A 20,050-nucleotide genomic window follows, 5' to 3' on the forward strand; every position below is an offset into this window, starting at 1 on the left:
TTTTAAAAAAATACCTCATATTAATATTTGGCTTTATGCCACAAAATATGTCTAAGTATCACCAGAGAGTAGCCCGAGCCCCGCCCGAGCCATTCCCCCCGCGAACCATTTTCCTCGTATAGGAGTCGGGTCGGGTCGGGTCGGTTCGGGTCGGGTTGCGATTGAACAATCACTATCACTACTACATCATTTCATCACACCAACCTAGGCCTAGTTCTAGAATCCCGAAATTGGACCACTTTTTTTAGAAGAGGAGAGGAAGAAGAACAACTCTATAATCATTGAATTAACCGTTGATTAACATGAGCGAGGACTCATCATCTTCATCGCAATCCTTCTTCAGGAAACACTGGGAAGGATACAAGGAGTTTTGGGGCGAACGATTTTCCTTTTTGGACAACTACTCCAGGTTCATTAAGCGTGACAAGCCACTCCCATCTTGGTCCGAATCTGATGTCGAAGAGTTCATTGCTTCTGACCCTGTTCACGGACCCACTGTATTTCCCTTTTCATCTTCTTCTTCTTCTTCCCTTTTTTGTGTGCTTTCAGATCAGCTCATCTGCTTACATTTCAATGGATTTTGAGTAATACATATATATTTAGGCGTTTATCCATCTGTATTCTCTTTGATTCGTCTCTATTGATCCTTATGCTTTTTGCTTTTTCTCTCTTTGTTTAATTTGTGTTTTGATTTTATTTTGGATAATCTTCGGTTGATTTGGTTAATTGGTACAAGCTGTTTGATTCCCGATTGGACACTAGTTGTGCACCTTTTCTGCGATATTACAATTTGGTTGGCTGCTTTTGTGATCGTAACTAGTTTGGGTGTTTAATTCAATTTTGAATATGTCATTTTAGTTCTCTAGTTTGTAACGGGTTATTTTGTGCTTAATTCTTTCAATATACACTTTCTGCTTTCTCTGTAATTTGGTTTTTAAGTTGATTCACCGCTGGCATGCATCTGTTGCAACCTTGAATGCATTTTTTCCTAGTGCTAGCTGAAGTTGGCGTAAGTTATCTCTTCAGAGATCCTCTTCAATTGAGTGGCCTCCTGGAGAATCATTTGGTTTTGCTGCATTTCTCAATCGCTAAAGCTTTTATTTAAAAATGTTCTATTTCTTGTAGTCACCTACTAATTTAGCTTGTTTTTATAGTTGATGAATTTATACCTGGAATGGATTCTCCAGGGGCTGAATACATCAACAGCCCCTTATACTTGACACCTTTTATCATTTAGACACATGAACTGTAGGGTCACATATGTGCCTATTAAACCTTTGATTCTCACATGGCATATTGTGTTCTCACCTGAAATTGAGCGTGTATAGAAAAGGCTTTTTTCCATGAAATATAGAGTTTTGCTGGTTAAAGAGAGGGCACAAGAGAAGCAAGATACGACATTTGTTGGAACAAAAGAGAGCAACAAAAAACAACTTAAGTAAAGATCTGGTTGATTCCATTCGTTAGTCACTAAGGGAAATGACTCTCGATTGAGAAAAAACTTGCCACCTTTTTTGTATCCATTTCGCGGATTAGGTTCCAAGCGAAAGATACCAAAAGAAAGTGAGCGCACTATAGGATACTAGCTGGCCTTTACTTGGGCCCATCCCAAGCTCCCTGCTAAAAGATTACAATAAAAGAGAAGTCCGTTCACCGTCTTCCTAATTTTTCAAATAGCCATGGTTTTTCTGCCATTCTCTTCTTTTTCTTATTTTAAAGTGAATCTTCTTTTATCTCTCAATAATCACGCCCTACACCACTGCAAAAACCCAGCACCCCTTTCTCTTGGACACCATCACTCTTGCCTGGCCCTTTTTGCTGATGCTTCAAATTCGGAAGCTGGGTAAAAGACAAGAAGAGTAGCCCAGCCATGGAGAATAGAACATTATCAGGCTCCTTCCATGTTTCCTTATAACTCTTTTGAGCATTTGCAGCTGATAAAGATACATATAGTTATGAGAAAAAAGTTACTAATAAGGACACCAGTTTGACTTATTGGTGGAGAAACATAAAATTTTACCTTTTTCTATCCTGTTCAAATATAGTTTTAGGTTGCTGAGGTATAACTACCTCTGTTTCATTTTCTTTTCTTTTCTTCAATTAATGCAAACAAAGAGAAGAATTTTGAAACAGTTCTTTGTTTGTCTCTTTGTTTCCCTCTTCCGAAGAGTATGAGAGAAGTCAGGGAGAGGGGAAATGAGAAAGAGAAGTGGGCATACAAAGGGCAATTACCACTTCTTAAAATTTCTGTCCGTATGCTTCGGGAGGTTACCCCAAAATCTGTTAATTCTCATATCCTCTCACAAACCAGCACCAACGAAGGAAAAAGAAGAGAAGTTGTCCACCTACCTCAGTTTAGCTGCTTTAGTCCTCGTTCGTCTCTATATCCGGTCTGAGCTACTGGGCACCGTCTTTAAACTAGTTGTGATGCATTACCACAAGTTTTGGAATGAGAATTTAACATTTGCTCTCTCTCTCTCTCTCTCTCTCTCTCTCTCTCTTTTTGTGCATGTTAACTGCTTATTGGTCAGTCTGTCACTGTGAGCAGGAGGGTATGGGATCAACAAATGAACAACAACAACATACCCAGTATAATCCCACATAGTAGGGTCTGGGGAGGGTACTGTCTCCGCAGACCTTACCCCTACCTTGTGGAGATAGAGAGGCTGTTTCCAATAGACCCTCGTCTCAGGAATTTGCCAACAAATGAAGTTGCATAAATTTGCCTTTCTTCCCTCTGATGATCCTACTGTTTCTGTTTTCTTTCTGTTTGTCAGGAACCATTCCTCTATTTTTTTCCCTTTAACCAATTCAAGTTGATGTGCTATGTTCTACTCTTCTTTCCAGCTGAGGACTGCTAGGGAAGCAGCAAAGATCAGTGCTGTAGGAGGCATAATCGGAGCTGTTTCAACTGCAGGTGTTGCTTGGAAGTACTCCAGGAGTTTGCATGGTATGTTGTACTTGATCCCTGCTCCACTCCCACCCACATTGCTGTCATGTTTTTACGAATGCATTGCATAAATATTTAAGCACTTAAGTCTTTTAAGAACCAGAGGCTCCAGGAATAAGTTATCTAGGATTCTAACTATTTTCATAAATGTTTTGGCAAATGTGCTTTTACGAGAAGCTTTGCCACACGATAGTCAAAAATGTCTTTTCAAAGAGGTTAAGTATTTTTGTAGTATTGTTTATGTTAGTGTGTAAAGTTTTAATATCAAAATTTTAGAATTAAAGATTATTTGACGTCATAACTTTATGGTAGATATTGTCCATATCGGACAATATCATATGTTTATGTGTTTAACATGTATAAATAGGTGTGCCTTGTCTTGTACGCATGGTATCAGAGCCAATTGTTGGCAAGTCTATTGTTATTCTCGTGAGTTTGTATTAAATTTCACAGGTGAACTCCAAAATCTGGTTACACGTGCATAAGGGTTATTGAGATTATCATACTTGTAAGTTTGCATTAAATTTCACATTTGAATTCCAAAATCTGGTTACACATGCATAAGGGTTGTTCAGTTATATAGAGCCTCATATCGGGGATAAAAGGGAATCCAGAAGAGTTTAAATGACTTAGTTCAATCCACCAGTCGCCTTAAGATTTTTGGTTGAATACTCGGGGTTTTTCACAGTAATATGTCAGACATTCAGAACAAGTGCCTAGAAGGACTTAAATGTCAGTTCTCTTTAGATCTCAGAAATTCTCTGTTGCTATATCACCATAAAACCCTTAAAAGCCCACTATTTTCCCTCTGTTTCAGATATGAATTAAGCCGGAAAGAAGCAATATAATTTCGAACCATTGCTGCATTATCTAGTGAAACTCTATGTGTCCTAATTCACATAAGGCTTCATCCTCGCAGTCCTATCCTTCTTCAGCTTCCGTTTGTAATCTTCCCAGTGTGTGTGTTCCATAAGAAGACCTATACACTTTATGATTCTCTCTCTGTGCGTACTACCTCTGACTGCATACTTGTGAGCTAAAACTGACATGTTAACATGTTCAAATCTGTTCCGTGGTCTTCTATAGTTGGCGTCTGTAAGACTATTTTCCACTGATGTGGCAATTTTCAATCTTACTCGATTGATTTCTTCTTGCATCTTTGTCCATGTTCAGATGATACACAGTAAGGAAATATTGGATGCCGCTTATTTTCAATTGTGTCCAAAGGTCTGAAAGTAACAAAATCTTGCACAGACCGACTGTTATATAATTTCATTTTATAAGAGAATTGTTAAACTGTGTGACCATCTCATCTAAAAGTTTAAGCTGTTAGAGAGAAACACTTCTGTTTACTTAATTGTTAAAGTGTTTGGACTATTTTAATCGTTACCATTTCCCCCCCTCAAAGTTGATACAGTTCAGGTTCTATACTCAGTGTCTCCTAGTTTGGAATTCAAAAACCTGATTTGACGTCTTTGCTACTTTTAGTTAAACATATTCCAGATTTCACCATAATTTTGTGGAGAACACGAAACAGAACAGGCTTTCACTGTATTAGTTTTGTTTACGACCAAGATTTACTATCTTAAAAAAAAACCCAAGATTATTGCTTAAAACCAAGGTTTTGGTAGAGCCATGGACTGATTAAGACGAATGATTTTAGTGCTTATTGATGTTCTTTTTTGTAGGTACCGCACTGTCTTTTGGAGCTGGAGCTGTCTTTGGCTGGACATTTGGACAGGAAGTTGCCAGCCACTGGTTGCAGCTATATAGGCTGGACACCATGGCTGCCCAGGTGAAATTCATGGAATGGTGGCAGAACAAGGTTGAAGGTTGAAGAACAGTCTTAATTGTCGCCTCTCATCCCAGATCAAAGGACAGTTTTAAGTTTGGCTTTGGTGTTAAATGTCAATGAACTTCTGTTTTCAGGAATAATAATCAGTCGCTCTGTTCAAATTATAGGAAGTGACTTGGATTTTTGTATCCAAGCGGTGTTCGACTTTGGAATTGTCTGTTTATCTTTCTCTACTGAATTGTTCTAGTGGAAATGCAACTTTTAGCAGTTTTCTTTCAAAAGATGATCAATATGTTTACAAAGTTAGAGTTCATTTCTTTCCTACTTGGAAATTTGAGCATATGAACAGCCGCATTATGTCCAAAATTTTGATTAATAGTTTGGTTTGAACACTAGAGTCTTTTTTCCAAGAGAAGCATAATTAGAATATGAAAGAAAGAAGGTTTGTTGTCATTCTTGTTGATTGTGTGTTCCTTTCTTTAGGAACAAATCATCTGCACTTAACAAATAGTGCGATCTTCTATTAGTTCAGCAGTTATGAAGAGATTTCCATCACATTAGCAGAGTAGAAGCAATTCAAACACCAAATAAAGAAAGCAAAAGAAAATAAGAAACTTGAAGATAACAAAATTTCGTTGAAAATAACAAAGCTCATTAGCAAAATTGGTTATACCCCAAAATTGTAATAAGTACTTTAAATTAATTATCATCACACCTTTAAATAATAAGTTGAGCTTCCCTTGACTCAAGTTTTTACATGAATTTGAAAGCTCATTAGGCTGTTTTGGAAGAAATATGTACATGCAAAACGGTTCCAAGACATAAAAAATCTTATTTCGTAGAACATTTCTTTTAATCCATTTCAATTTACACAACATTTTTCTTTTCTTCAAAATTTACAATGCCTCATAAGTCATAAACTGAATTCGCATTCGCACTAGTATAAACTAACATAAACAAGGAATATCTTGGCAGTAACACAAACAAGTTAATTTAATTTTATAACCAATGCATCTTTCACGCTAATCGGAAACAATCTATAACATTAACAGTATCACTTGAGCCAGTCCTCAGCCATTCTTTTGGCCAAATTAATTAGATCACCTCTTAATGAAATGAATCCTAAAATGATTTTCTTTTATTTCTTTACACATTTTTCTTTCCACGCACGTATTTTCATAATTGAAATTCTTGTTGACTATATGACAGGAAGCCAATTAAAGTTAATTAAGCATGTAGTTGGGAAATTACTAGTTTCATTGTGTGCTTTTTTTAATTACATCATACCTCTTGAAAATATCAGAAGATTTATTTTTGTAGTTGATTATGGGTGTGTTTGGTACGAAGGAAAATATTTTCCGTAAAATATTTTTTAATTTTTTCATGTTTGGTTGTCTTAAATATTTTGAAAAATATTTTCTTTATGAACTCATTTTCCTTCAATTGGAGGAAACAAATATTTTCCTTATCAGGAGAGGAAAACATTTTTCAAAACTCCTTTTCAACCTTCCCACCCTCACCCACCCACCCCACACCCTCACATCCACCCACCTAACCCCATCACTCTCTCCAAAAAGGTTTTTTTTTTCTTTTCAAATTTCAGTTTTTTTTCCGTCACCACCCACCCTACACCCCCGGAAAAAAAATTACTTTTTTTTATAATTTTAAATTTTTATTTTTTTGTTTTTCTGCACCACCCACCCCACTGCCCCCCACCCCGCATAAAGTTTTTTTTTTTTTACTTTTTTTCTTTTTTGTAATTTTTAAATTTCTGTTTTTTTTCTGCACCACTGCCCCCACCTCGTACAAAAAAAAAACAAAAAAAAAGTTTTTTTTTTTATTATTTCAAATTTCTGTTTTTTTGTTTTTCTGCACCCTCCGGAAAAAAAAATATTTTTTTATATATATTTTCAGTTTTAGTTTTTTCATCTTTCGATTTACAGGTTCGAAGTTTTACAAGTTCCAAAGTTATGAGTTCGGAGGTTTATATGTTTGGAAGTTTACGGGTTTAGAAATTATAAAGTTTACGGGTTCGAAATTTCGCGGTTTCGAAAGTTTAGCGGTTCGGAAGTTTATGAAATTTGTGGGTTCGAAAGGTTGTTGGTTCGAAAGTTTATGACTTCATGTTTATTGTATCTAAATTATTTATGAATACTCTTGATAAGTTATTTTTCTTAATTTGCGTACCAAACACCGAAAAATGAATAAAATTACTATTTATTTTCCAAGAAAACATTTTCCTTTATACCAAACACACCCTATATTCCTTATACAATCATTTTTCACAGATCAATAAAAAGTAAAAACTAACACCGGAGATCACTGAATAAGACACGTGATATCTTTGTAGTGACAATAGAATTTTTAATTCTCAAGGGAGTATTCGTAGAAGAAGGATTTCTTCTGTGGCGTTTCTAGTATTTTCAGAACTTTCGAGGACATAAAGCTAAATTTCAAATTCTCGAATTTTGCCTTTTAAAAGTAGGCTAGCTCCTTCGATTCGCTGCTTTTTCTAGTAGGTTATCTTGTCTGAAAGATGTCAGGAGAAGAAGAAGAAAATGCCGCTGAGCTCAAAATCGGTGATGGTAAATAATCACCCTCCTCTAACGCACTTTATAAATCGGTATCATTGTAATATGAACTGCCTAACTATCTGCAAAATTGAGTTTTAATACTTATATAGTTCTTTTGTTTTCTATTTGAATTTAGAGTTGCAGTTTTATGTTTTTTGTCTCGAAAATTTATTTCTTCTATTTAAATTTGTACGTTATGCAATAATCACTTCTGGTTTTAGGTAGCTTACCCTGGATTTTGATAGCTTATTGTCGATTTCTTGATGCAGCCCAAAAAGGTTTTTTTTTTTTTTTTAAAAAAAAAAAAATTTTTTCTCAATTTTACTCATAAAAGCAGATTGTTTTTCCAATTTTAATCATAAATGCAAAGGGGAATCGAGTCTTATCAGCAAGCTATTTGTCCCCCCCCCCCCCCCCCCCCCCCAATTTTTTTTTCTTATTATGGATTATATAGCATTTTAATTGATTTTTCCCCTCTTCTTTTGGTGCTGCGTCTAGGATATTTTCTAATACAATAGTTATTTGGCTGAGGTTACTATATGGTGCATGTGATTCTTAATATTGGTTTAAATGTTCATGAGAAAATGCTTGATATTACAATTTGTTTTTATTTGGCAAAAGAAACAGGCTGCTTTTTTTACATAGATGCTGATCATTAATAATCACTTCAAAATGCTAGCTTCACTATATGCCTAATTTAAACTACTTAGCATCCATATTCTGATGAGCCTTTTAAAAGCATTACCTACTTGGTTAGTTACTCTCTGAAATTGTTTTCTGTAAGTTTGGTGATGAAATTATCTGTTCGGGGAATAGATCCTATTTTTGAGGCATGAAGTGGAGGAAATTATATTAGTGTACTGCATTCGTCTTTTTCTTTGAGAAATGTGAAATTTAGGAGGAATACAAGATCAAGAGGAGGGGAGGCACTCCTTTAGGTGGATTAGCCAGTCTTTTACGTTGGTCTTTCTATACCAGTATACTGAATCCTACCCAGACAGTGTGAGGCAGTACGGTTCTGAAGGAGGTCAATTTTTCTAATTTGACAGCTACTTGGAGTGCCATATTTACGGATGAGAATTTTAGGAAGCAAAGAGGAATGCTTGTCAGTCTTGTGCAAAGAAATGGGAGAGGATGTTGAAGATTCTCATCCGTGGTGAATGGAACTTGTGCTGAATCCTTTGGCCATGGCTAGGTAATGCCAAATTCTCTGGAGGCATTATTTGGGCCCTGAAAGCAGAAGAGGGGTGAGGAGGAGAACTTGGGAAATCACTCCTTGAGCAGTTATGTGGATCACGTGAACGGAAAGAGATTGAGTTGACATGAAGATACTCTGCTAAGTATGAAGATAATTTTCTGAATCCATTTCCATATTAAATCCAATAGTTATAAGCTAAAAGACAATTTCTCCGCTCACATTTTCATTCTGCGAAGCTGGATGGAGGTGGTTAATTGTGTGCCCCCACCCTTTGTTAGCCAATCATTGAGAAGAATATTGGCCCTTCACCCCCCACCCCACCCCTCATCCCTCCAGCTTTACTCCAACTATTCATGTTATAAATCGTGTAAAGTCTGTAGTCTTTCTCCTGCTCGTAAGCATACAAACAGCATATCTGTTGATGAAGTTCAATAAAAAAATTGTTACTTTGGTTTCAGAGTTTTTGAAGGCCAAATGTCTAATGAATTGTGAAGTCGCGTTGATTCTTGAACACAAGTACGAGCAGCTTCAACAGATGTCTGAAGATCCAACGAATCAGATTTCACAGTATGTGTATAAATCTAGATGCCCAGGATATGTCAGTAAATGCTCAGACTTTGCCATGCTTCAGTAGATTCTTTAAAATGCAAACTGGATTATCTGATATGAAATAGTTGGTATTCTGTGCTTGGCTGAGATTCCTAGAGAATCATTTTTTGGTTTAGGTTCTTTACTCTTTTGGTATACGGATATACCTCTTGTATCGGTTCTATCCACACATCACATCAGTAAAAGTATTAGTTCATAAGAAAATGGGTAATCTGCTCCTTTCACAATGTGTCTGTGACAAGTTGTAAATGTCCTCCTTCATATCACTGTTAACAACCACTTTGTGGAATTTTCATGTTCATATTTACGGCAAAATGCAATGAGATTTTCTTAAGGGAAACTATGCTACCCTGATGTTGAAATCAGGGGCGGCTCGACATAATATGGGGCCTAAAGCGAAAATAAAAAGTGAGGCCTTAAAATTTTTAATTTTTTTTTCTCGTACTCCCTCCCTTTCAATTTTGATGAGGTAGTTTGACTCGGCACAGAGTTTAAGAAAAAAAGAAGACTTTTGAAACTTGTGGTCTTAAAGGCATAAGGATAAAAGTTTTGTGGGGTCATGACATTTTTGTGGTTATAAAAGTTTCTCATTAAGGGTAACATGGGTAAAATGAAAAGTTTAAAGTTGAATTATTTTCAAATTTAGAAATGTGTCATTTATTTTGGAACAGACTAAAAAGGAAAGTACCTCGTCTAATTTGAAACGGAGGGAGTATAATTTATCGAAATCTAAAGAAGTTATAATCAGTTTTAATTATTGTCAATGTCTAACCAATTTGTTTAATCTCTCTTGTGTTATCATGTTGAACTTTATTGATTTAGTTTTGAAAAACTTTTTCAATCGAGGCAACTGATATAGTAATTGTAACGGTAATTGAATTAACACTTTTTACCTGATTGAGTTTGCCAATTAGAGTATTCTTCTACTTATACAGTTTCTCTTAGCACTTTTAATTCTAAATATAAGTTGAAACAAATGATACTGTAGTAACTACTATATTTCAAGATTCATTCAATGTTAAGGACGAATTTTAATAGTTACTTATCAATGTAGCTTGAAAAATGTCTACAAAGGCACTCAAAGAATTAAGAAAAGTTGTTCTAAACTAACATTGTAAGAAGATCAATTTAAGTTGGGACGAATTAAAGACATGAAACAGCTAGTAACAACAATTTAAGATGTGTAAAACTTTTAGCTATAACTATTTAACCAAATGATTTAAAAATTCTATCAATAGTGCATAATTTAATATTATTTATAAATTTTGGGGAAGTATTTTGGGGGCCTAAGGCCATTGCCTTAGTGGCCTTAGGCTCCAGCCGGCCCTGGTTGAAATATGCTCTCTCTGTCTCTCTCTCTCTCTCCCCCCCCTTTTAGAAAGGAGGCAAGAATCTAATGAAGTGGTTTACGCTTTCGACGTCTAAATATGTGTGGAGAGATAATATGTGCTTAGCTATTACATTCTCAAGTTTGGTTAATTGGTTACCTTTGTCGTCTAGGGTATTTGAAAAGTCACTGCAATATGTGAAGCGTTTCAGTCGGTACAAGAACCCTGATGCTGTTAGACAAGCTCGAGAGTATCCTCCTACCTGTGGCTTATCGTGAAAAAACTTCAGTATATCTCTTTTTGACATTCATGCATTTGTGAAAATACAAGAACCAGTCCTTTCATAGAATGTAAATCTTAACCTCAATTCAGGATCCTTAGTAGGTATCCACTTGCTGAATTCGAGGTAAGTATCTGTCTTTTTAATTTTTTGGAATTACTTTATCCTCGTACTTCTGTTATATCTTCACGGAAACTCTAGTTTATAGTTTATAAGTTTGAATGTTGTGCAGCTCTGTGTTCTGGGGAATCTTTGCCCAGAGACTGTTGAGGAAGGTATTGCCATGGTCCCATCCATCAAGGTACTCACGTGTCATTTCATTCAATGTTAGTAGATATTTAGTCAATCTTTCAAGATAAAACAATACTCTTTCTCTCTACCCCTCCACTGCCTGGTTTTGTTACCCAGTCTATTTCTGAACTATTGCCTTTAGTTTTTCTGAAGAGTGAAGCCCAGGATCATTGTTTAAAACTCAAATCACCATGACCAAGCATGACAGATAATTGAGCTAGAAATAATGACCTGCTGATTCAAATTTGTCATCATGTTTATTTAAGCCAGACAGCTTGTCAACGTAATGTGTTTTTTGGGTTAATAACTAGTTAAAAATATATGAATTAGTATTTGACATGAGATGTGTGAAGTTTAAGAAAAAAGGATCACGACAAGGACTTGGAAGTGTTATGAAGCCATGTCAAATCACTATAAATCTGCGTTTCACGTCTTAAACATTTTGGGAGTGGTTTCCTTGGTGTATTTCATTGCCTAGCTTTCAACTGCATGCACTTCTGGCTTGTGTGAAAATAATGTCTGGTTTCTCACCACATTTGGTGCTGTTCTGTAGTAATTCATCTGATAGAAAACTCCAGATTCTAACATAAGAATTATAGGATTGCAGATATCTAGAGTTGTAGTAATTTCAGAATTTTATCAACTTAAAGAACACAACCAAAGTGCTTGAGATGGGCTTAAACAATTTCTACACCAATAAGGGGGCTTTTGATTGTCTTACTAAGGGATTAACGTTCAAGAGTTTTTACATTTTGTGGCTGGTTTTGAAATTCTGATCTGTTAGTTTCACTGTGTATTATTTGGTGTTTGAGGCATAGCATCAACCTTATTTAGAGCTGCTTGTACGTCCTGTGTGCGGTCCTAATATTGGTTCACCAGAAGGCTGAAGGATCTTTAGAAAAATGAGCTTTGGTTCAGAGTCAAATCCTAAATTTTTTCATTTTCCTCAATTGTTATCTAGCAGTAAATCTTCTTATTTCTCTTTATCAAACTCGGGCTAACGGACATCCTTCCTGTGTTTACAGAATAGGGGACGCGCACTTGACGAGGAAGCAATCGAGAAAATGCTGACTGACCTCTCTCTAATTAAGAAATTCGAGTAGTCTCATTTAGCTTCTATGTCTGTACTTTTGGCGACCAGGTGTGTATTGCAAATGGCGCTCTGGCATTCTGTTGAAATTTTATAGCTGATAGATGAAGAGAGAAAAGACCAAACGACTCTGTTCTCTCTGGACATTTTATTCTTTTGGAAGCTGGTTTTAGAACAATCCTGTGGTTTCAGAGACCAACCCGTTGTTATTTACATTAAACTATACAAGGTTTTCTGTTTTTGTTTTTGTGTGAGACAAATTAAAGTGTGCTTCTAAAATTCTCTCCTTTCTATTGTTGAGCACATTGGTTGTGCTATACATGTTGGCGTCGCTATTGATCACCCAATCAACATACAAAAAGCTTATTGGAACATTAACATACTAGGTACTTTCAGATATCTTGGAAGGCATCTAGAACAAGTTGCGTAAGTCAAACTCCATCAAGTAACTGTGTATTGGAAAAACACAGAGCATTATATATGTTCATCTTGCCCTTCAAAATAACAAAAGAAAAAGTAAGAGTAAACACCACTTGATTTGCCACCCGTTTTATCTGCCTTTTTGTGTAATCACTTGCAAGCCAATACACAAAACTCTAGATAAAAAACTTAGCAAGAAAAAAGATGAAATCATAAAAAGCTTCTACAAGATAAAGTTCTAGTGCGTACAAAGATAGGAAGGCTCCTTGTGTGATCACAACTCACAAGTCATACATCTAAACATTACAGAAGGCAGCTCGAAAAATATTAATCAAAATATACATAAACGTTAACTCAAAACTGTGTTAAAAGTGAACTTGCAGTGCTACTGGATCCAAAAAAGATTTGGTCAAGTAACTGTCCAACAATTTGAAGATTACAAAGGAGGGTTCATGTAAGATTAAAGAAAACAGTTGTATTCATCAGCACTATCTAGAATGGGCCGATTTACATCTATATTATCATACATATATACGGCTTGGACCAAATGATGACATCTATCCCTCCTATTTTATTGAAGCAGGCTACATTCAGTGTTGCACTTCAAAGTATTAGGATTTACCACAGATCCAATAAGATGCAAACCATATATCATTGGTGTTTCACCTGATAGATGAAGAGAGAAAAACCATATAAAATTCATTGTAATAGACAGATAGTGTTGTTTATCCACACAATAAAAAAAAAAAATATATATATATATATATATATGTTAGAATGTAAGGTACTGCAAGAAAAATGCAGATAATATAACCTTCCTTCTGCTAGCTGATTAGAGGAATTCAGGTTTATACTGTATAGTGCTAAAAGGAAGTCATAGGAAGACACCAAAAACTTCTTTGTCTATGGTGTTAGTAAGACCACTTCAAACATGGCTTGATATTGGTCAGAACATAATATCCGCATAGATGGAAATGTTTGACAAGTTCTTCATGATTGTGAAACTAACCAACCTTTGTAAGCTGTGATCACAAGATTTTAGCTTTAGCATTTATCAGTGCCTTGTCAACTTATCCGAGAACTGTCTGGTCACAACAATTCACAACGAAAGTAAGAACTTTCAAAGAAACCATCAGGAGCAGTTCTGCACACTACTACAATTCCTAGCATATAAGCGATATAGTTTAACCAAAGCTTCTTAGAAGTTCAAAATATCCATGATATAAAAATGGAATCTTCCACAAAGTTAATTAACCAATATTAGGCAGTGAATTGCAGAACCTACGGACAAGGGAAGAGCAGTAATTCAAATTCTGAAAGGATGTCCGTAGATAAACAAATTTAAGACACATAGTAAAGTTGTCACAAGGGCAAAGAGCACAGATTTGTTCAAGGGGGCAGAGAGCGAGAAGAAGATCGCTAAATTCCCCCATAAGATTGTAACTGCGTGTTAGATTGAAAAGCATATAAATCATTCTAGAGGAAACAGTCATATGCATCGAACATGCAAATTGCTACTAAACAACTCATTAAGAAACCTTTCCTGCCCCGCCTTCTTTTTTTCTTTTCTCTTTTAAATTTACTATACTCATGATATAATATACAAGCTCAATTTTCTAACCACTCTAGGCCATTCGGGGTAAAAAAGGTCCAAAGAGAACCCCACTACTGCTGAAGAACAGTGATCACATCATTGGATTGTCTACTTATTTATCACCCAGCAGCAATTTTGAAGGCCTTTAACAGGAAAAAATGAATATAAAGAAGACCATTCTAGACCATACTCGTAAAAGCAGAAGGGCTTTTCTCAAGAGGCTACATCCACAACAAGGTTCTGAGAACCCATAGAGGACAAGGTAAGATTTGATCCCTAACCAACTGGTGAAGGATGAGGGCTCACACCATGTAAGCTACTTCAAAACCCATACTACTCCATTGATAGTCAGGTCATGTCATCACCACCATAGATGAAAAACTCAAAACATAATAAAGAAAAATGTAAAGGGAAAAAACGGCTCCTGGAAAGCAAAAAACATTTAGCTAAAGCAACTGTATTACATAAACCAACTTTAATTTCTTTTTCAGAACATTTTTGGGGTGGGACCACGAGCCTACAACTCATATCCCCATAGAAATAAACTCGATTGTAAGGTTTCACACTGGTACCAGATTGATTATAATATCATCTACCATCCTCTTCACTCTTCAGACACCATACATCAAATTCTTGTTAATTGAAGGTCTCTCTCCATATTTTTTATAGGCAGAATTTTTTTTATTAATTTCGTAGCACCAACAAGGTAATAGCATGTTACAAAAGTGATTGGGGAATTCTAAGACTTTACAATTTACATATGAGAGTCCAAGAACTCTAGCATGTGTTCCAAGCCTCCCAATGCACTTTTATATACCAAAAATACAAGTTCTGGTGGTGCATCTGGAATTTACAAGATAAGGATAGAAGTTTATCCTCAAAATAGCAATGGTTTCTTTAAGACTGACACTGACCAAAATATACATCTCATAATAGAGATACCTTCTAGTCATGTGGATATTCCAGGTAGCAGCAGAAGCCACGTAACAATTAAGGTCAGTCAATATGCTCAATGCTATGCTGCTATACCAACTTGCTCGACACAACAAGGCTTTTCTGTGTCAATCAGTATACACTTGACATACAATAGGCAGATCCTATCATCATATCTAGCAGCACTAGGTGCTAAGCGCCCTAAAGTCACTGGGGACTACAAAAGCCATCAGCATGTAATATTCATGGAGAAAACTTCTCTTTCTCTAAAGTTCTTTCTCCCCTTTTGTTTTGTTCTAGGTTTCTCTTTTCTTTCTTTTAACTTTTTTTGGTGGTGGAGTGTTTGGAGTAGGGTGGAGAGACTAAAATGAATTGGATACAGAAGACAAGTTACCTTTAAGAGAAAATGCTCAGATTCATTCAGAACTTAGTTTGAACCAGAACTTGCAGCACATGGGGCTTGCCTATTATCCTCATTTAAAGAATGGGTATCATCAATCTCAGGTATATGCTGCTCAGCACGTCCAATAGGTAAAGTCTCCTCCAATATATTTGATTCAGCAGAACTGGCTCTGCTGTCTGTGGTTTCCAGATGCTCCATCAGGTGTGATACAGTGGCAACAGCTGCACTGGTTTCATTCCTAGATTCCAGACCATGGTCTGACGTCGAACTGTTGCGAGAGAAAAACTTCTCCTTCCAACCCCTTGAACTCTTTGTTAAAGATTCTTTGTATCTAAAAAACAACGATAAAAACAAGTAAATAGGGCTTACAAACAAATAACATTTTCTGATGTTTCAGAAGTTACCTGAACAGTTATAAGAGATGATATTAGAGTTTCCAGATACCTCATTGACATTGCACTAAGTCGAGACTTTATAGATTCTGAAAAAGACTGAAAATCTGATGGTCCGGCTCTGTCTTGATGGTTAGGAGAAGATTGAAAAGGAGTCCTCCTACAATACCATAACTCAATAATAAGCAAAATAAAAGAATATATCGGCCTTATTTGTCTTTTGCTCTTTGCCCTTTACCCCCCCCCCCCCCCTAAAATTCAAGATTTAAGATATGTTATGCATCTTGTTCACCAACTCTTCATTCATGGTGATCGGGAATTAAGAAGAATCCACGAGAAGGCCTTTTTGTTGTGCCCCTATCTAGAAAGGGTGAGGGTGCCGGCTTTCTCTTGGTAATTATTGCAAACTCATTTTAGTTTTGGAGGATCCATTCCCATGACTATAATTATGTAACTCACATAGAACAAAAGAAAAGAGGAACCATCAAAACTCTCAACCAAGCTTGACAAATAAACACACCTATTGTTTGACGAAGTCCCAAGTTGGTTAACAGCAGCATTTGATCCTGACCCAGAGGCAGAAACCTGATCAGCTTGAAAAGAAGATGGTTGAGAGACTAGTTGTCCAGAACCTTCTCCAACAGCAACAATTGGAGAATCCTGACCAGAAACCAAGGCTGCAGGAGTGGGTCCACCCCCACCCCTTTGAGTAGAAGATGAAGCAGCAGCAGCAGCAGCAGCAGGAGGAGGAGCATTTGGATGAGTTGAAAACACCAGAAAATGGGGACGACCTTGACCTGATGACCTACCTCGCTGACCTTCCCTTCTGGCAAGGTGGCGTGTCCTTCCCATGGCAGCGGCAGCAGCTAAGTGCTGAATGATACGCTCTTCAAGTTCAGAATCAGTTGCACTTACAGGTAACTGTGAAAGAAACACACCACAAGATTTTGTCACAAAATGGACCATTAACAGCTTATAAGAAGAAAAAACTTTTGTGGACTTCAGAAATGCTAACATGCTGTAATTCGAAATCTCCTAGAGTTGGATGGTGAAAGATTGTGGTGTTTCTAGGAGGATTCATCCTGATGTTTCTCTCGTGCTCTACTGCATCCAACAATTCCTGGCTGAAAGAGAAGCACATTTATCAATAGCATTGAAGGAGGACTAAGAAAGATCACAAACTGATAAACAAGTGGCTGATTTGAGAATAAGACCGAACCTGTTAGGGTCTTTCAAGCTGAGAGCCTGCCAACACATGGGGCACTGGGAGCTTCGCTGACACCTACAGCACATACATTAAAATTATTCAGGATATTAGTGCTTTCAAATTAAGCTCTATGCGTGCCTTTAGTCTCAGTATTTGCAGCATATACAACCAAAGATCCAAAAATTCATAATCTATCAACTGATAATCTTCCATGACAAATACAAATTTGAAGGAATAAAACTTTGTTCCAACAATTTAAATTTAAAAAAAAAAAAAGAAGAAGAGAAAATCAAATGCTCCAATTTTACCTTTTTCTAATTTTAATATCAGAAATAGCGGATACAATCATGATTCAACTGATCAATGCCACTTAAGTTTAACCTTCCAAATGAATTTGGTTGAAACAATGGTAAATAGGAGATATTTGGTGCATCAAGAAGTCATTTATCATTATTTTGCTCACTCTTTTATCGTCCTAAACAGGCACAAGAAGGAACCAACGGTAATAACAAACCCCCTCCTGCTCTTTGAGCCTCCTTTGCAGGAAGTTGGGTACAAAAGCTTAATAGATAAGATGAAACGCCAAAAATCATGGATAAAAACTATGGATGTCACACCCTTTTCTCAGTCATCAATTGTGAATACATTCCACATCATCTATACAATCAGTGAGCAACATCAAGCATCGTTTATTTATGTGTATCTTATTAATCAGAAAGAATCACAATGCTGAAATCATAATGACCGCCTTTCTCTTACATCTTCAAGTAAACTGCTCAAGTAGGAGCATATAATCCTCCAAGAAAACCATGGAACCCAAAAGTTGGGCAACAAAGGAATATATCACAAGAAAAGACAAACTCCAAAAGCCCCAAGTCATTTTTTTAATTGAGAAAGCCCAATGACATTCTTAATTGCAGTATTTGGATCTTTAACATTGTCAAAATACTCTACATCTAGTTTGTGTGTTCCCACCAGAGGCACTTCATAGAGCATTCTAATTTTCAGCAAGAAAGCCCACAACTCATCTTTATAACATTAGAGGAACAATAAAGGCCCTTAGGCAGCCATCAATGTCCGCAAAATGTCACCTTTTTGGGAAGTCATAAAAAAGCACTATGCATCCTAGAGATGAGTGAAAGAACAGTTTAGACATGAGATATCAAATTAATAGGGAATATTTAGATCACCACTCAAGAATACATTGAAGATGGAACTCATGCTTGCAACCAGTCACCTGCAAGTTGAAAAATTATATTACTTCATTATAAATCCAATTCTGTTCACAGTAACACGGGATAATGTGAACTACGTACCGTAGAAGGATCACTGTCACAAAATGCTTCAAGGCATATGCTGCAAGCATCATCGCAGGCATCCTGAATTCCACCTTCAACAAATGCCGCAGCTGAAGTCAAAATATCCTCAGACATCTTGCCGTCCTCCATCTGTCAAAAGATAAAACCTTAAACATTACTCCACTTTAACAAAGCAAGCAAAAAGGCAACAAGCATTCTGACTTACTAATCTCATATGCAACGGGAGAAAAACCTAAAGAAAGCCCTTAACACCAAATGATCACCTTACCTGCTTTTACTTACACTGGTGAGAATCAAATGCTACATAGAGATTAGAGACAATACAATGTCTCGCTCGTTTGGTTTAATATGGCATCGATACCAATATCTGTTTTTCCAGTTTTCCACTTGGCTAGTCCCCGATTATAAATTTCATACTAATTGATTAATATACTTCCAACAGAAGCTCAGAGAAAAACAAAGAGGGGACTAAACCCCAAAATTTCCACCTTTGTTAAACAAAGTTGAGGATAACATCTCAAACCCAACACTGAAAAGAGCTTCCTTCCCCAAATCCCACCACAATCTATCACCATGTTCAATATAAAAAATAATCACCATATAACAAATTCAAAAATTTCACTTAATTATCCCTTATTCCCGAAACCACTCTATAACCAACCAAAACAATAATACTGTAAGGTCACATCTGAGTCACGCAAATACTCAATAATTTGAACTACAAGAAGGGGAAAACAAAAAACAAAATAACTAGTCAGTCCTCCAATAAGTAAAAGAAACTCAATTTCGGATACCCAGTAATTAAAATTGAACGAATTCACAAAACCATGCGAGTAATAATAAATTACCTCAAAGCAGCTTCAGTTAAATAAGACACAGATCAAAGCATAAGTTGATAAGAGGGATTTGGGGTTTTAAGAGAGAACCACATAAAGGAAAAGAGTGGAAGGGCAAGGAAGAAGAAGACTTTGAACTTTCCCCTATGAATTATGGTTATTTATATATTTATTTCTACTTTTTTGGCGTGATGACTGAGCCCACAATAGTTTTGCAAGCGAGTGAATTATTATTTAATTTTTTACCTCAAATGGAATGAGCGACAAATGAGCACATTCAAATACGCACGTGGCATATTATAGTTCTATGGTCCAAAGCTTAAAAAACACAATTTTTAGTGATGCAACTGTACTTGCGTGTGAATATCCGTCTTACCACGCTATGGTTCACATAATCGAATATCATTTATTTCTTCATTTCACACTTTCTTGGGCCAAATAATACTCTAATATTTTTAATTTTATATAGTGACATTTTGTATTTTAAATTTTTGATGTTATTTTAAAATTTATTGGCACCGGGAAGCCCCGAAGGGAATGTTGCTCATGAACACAAATGAATGCCCGTCACCCGATAGCATTCAATGAAGAATATTCTGCAGTATTAAATACATAGTCCGTTACAGAGAATATGTCATTCATAATCTGTCGTTACACATTCTTCAATGACCCTCATAATTGTCATTTAAGAGGGGTTTGATTCTCGTACCTTGTTCCCTAGGTGTCACTATAAATAGGGATTTTCAACAACCATTGTAAGGGGAGGATTTTTCTCACAAACTCATGCTATACACATTATTCTAAGCTCAATAACACTTTATTTCTTATTTAT

The 20,050-nt window shown here is 36.2% G+C and overlaps 3 protein-coding genes across 6 annotated transcripts; 2 read left to right on the forward strand and 1 right to left on the reverse strand.

Moving 5' to 3' along the window:
• The first annotated feature begins 184 nt into the window (after positions 1-184).
• On the forward strand, positions 185-5,026 carry LOC104085596 (succinate dehydrogenase subunit 6, mitochondrial-like). Its single transcript, XM_009589673.4, has 3 exons — positions 185-497; positions 2,848-2,950; positions 4,639-5,026. The coding sequence occupies exons 1-3, from the start codon at positions 303-305 to the stop codon at positions 4,785-4,787; spliced, it is 447 nt and encodes a 148-aa protein (XP_009587968.1). The 5' UTR covers positions 185-302; the 3' UTR covers positions 4,788-5,026.
• Positions 5,027-7,186: 2,160 nt separating this feature from the next.
• LOC104085595 (DNA-directed RNA polymerase II subunit 4) lies at positions 7,187-12,393 on the forward strand. 2 transcript variants are annotated; one of them, XM_009589672.4, is made up of 7 exons: positions 7,252-7,330; positions 8,368-8,658; positions 8,975-9,083; positions 10,626-10,703; positions 10,826-10,859; positions 10,966-11,034; positions 12,050-12,393. In XM_009589672.4, exons 3-7 carry the CDS (start codon positions 8,998-9,000, stop codon positions 12,125-12,127), a joined length of 345 nt encoding a protein of 114 aa, XP_009587967.1. In that variant the 5' UTR covers positions 7,252-7,330; positions 8,368-8,658; positions 8,975-8,997; the 3' UTR covers positions 12,128-12,393. The 2 variants fall into 2 exon arrangements, with proteins under 2 accessions (XP_009587966.1, XP_009587967.1); XM_009589671.4 differs by lacking the exon at positions 8,368-8,658 and having other exon boundaries at positions 7,187-7,330.
• A 484-nt stretch (positions 12,394-12,877) lies between these two features.
• On the reverse strand, positions 12,878-19,374 carry LOC104085593 (E3 ubiquitin-protein ligase RHF2A-like). Of its 3 annotated transcripts, XR_683890.4 has the most exons (10): positions 19,231-19,374; positions 18,380-18,511; positions 18,254-18,300; positions 17,076-17,138; positions 16,872-16,980; positions 16,377-16,777; positions 15,909-16,016; positions 15,456-15,795; positions 13,548-13,619; positions 12,878-13,200 (listed from the first exon to the last, which is right to left on the reverse strand). XR_683890.4 is itself a non-coding variant. In XM_009589668.4 (9 exons), the coding sequence occupies exons 2-8, from the start codon at positions 18,509-18,511 to the stop codon at positions 15,489-15,491; spliced, it is 1,167 nt and encodes a 388-aa protein (XP_009587963.1). In that variant the 5' UTR covers positions 19,231-19,374; the 3' UTR covers positions 12,878-13,200; positions 15,456-15,488. The 3 variants fall into 3 exon arrangements, 2 of the variants coding, with proteins under 2 accessions (XP_009587963.1, XP_009587965.1); XM_009589668.4 differs by lacking the exon at positions 13,548-13,619; XM_009589670.4 differs by lacking the exons at positions 12,878-13,200; positions 13,548-13,619 and having other exon boundaries at positions 15,559-15,795; positions 15,869-16,016.
• Between the last annotated feature and the right edge of the window lie 676 nt (positions 19,375-20,050).

The sequence above is a fragment of the Nicotiana tomentosiformis genome, chromosome 6 (genome assembly GCF_000390325.3).
Source record: "Nicotiana tomentosiformis chromosome 6, ASM39032v3, whole genome shotgun sequence".
In the NCBI taxonomy this organism is placed as follows: domain Eukaryota; kingdom Viridiplantae; phylum Streptophyta; class Magnoliopsida; order Solanales; family Solanaceae; genus Nicotiana; species Nicotiana tomentosiformis.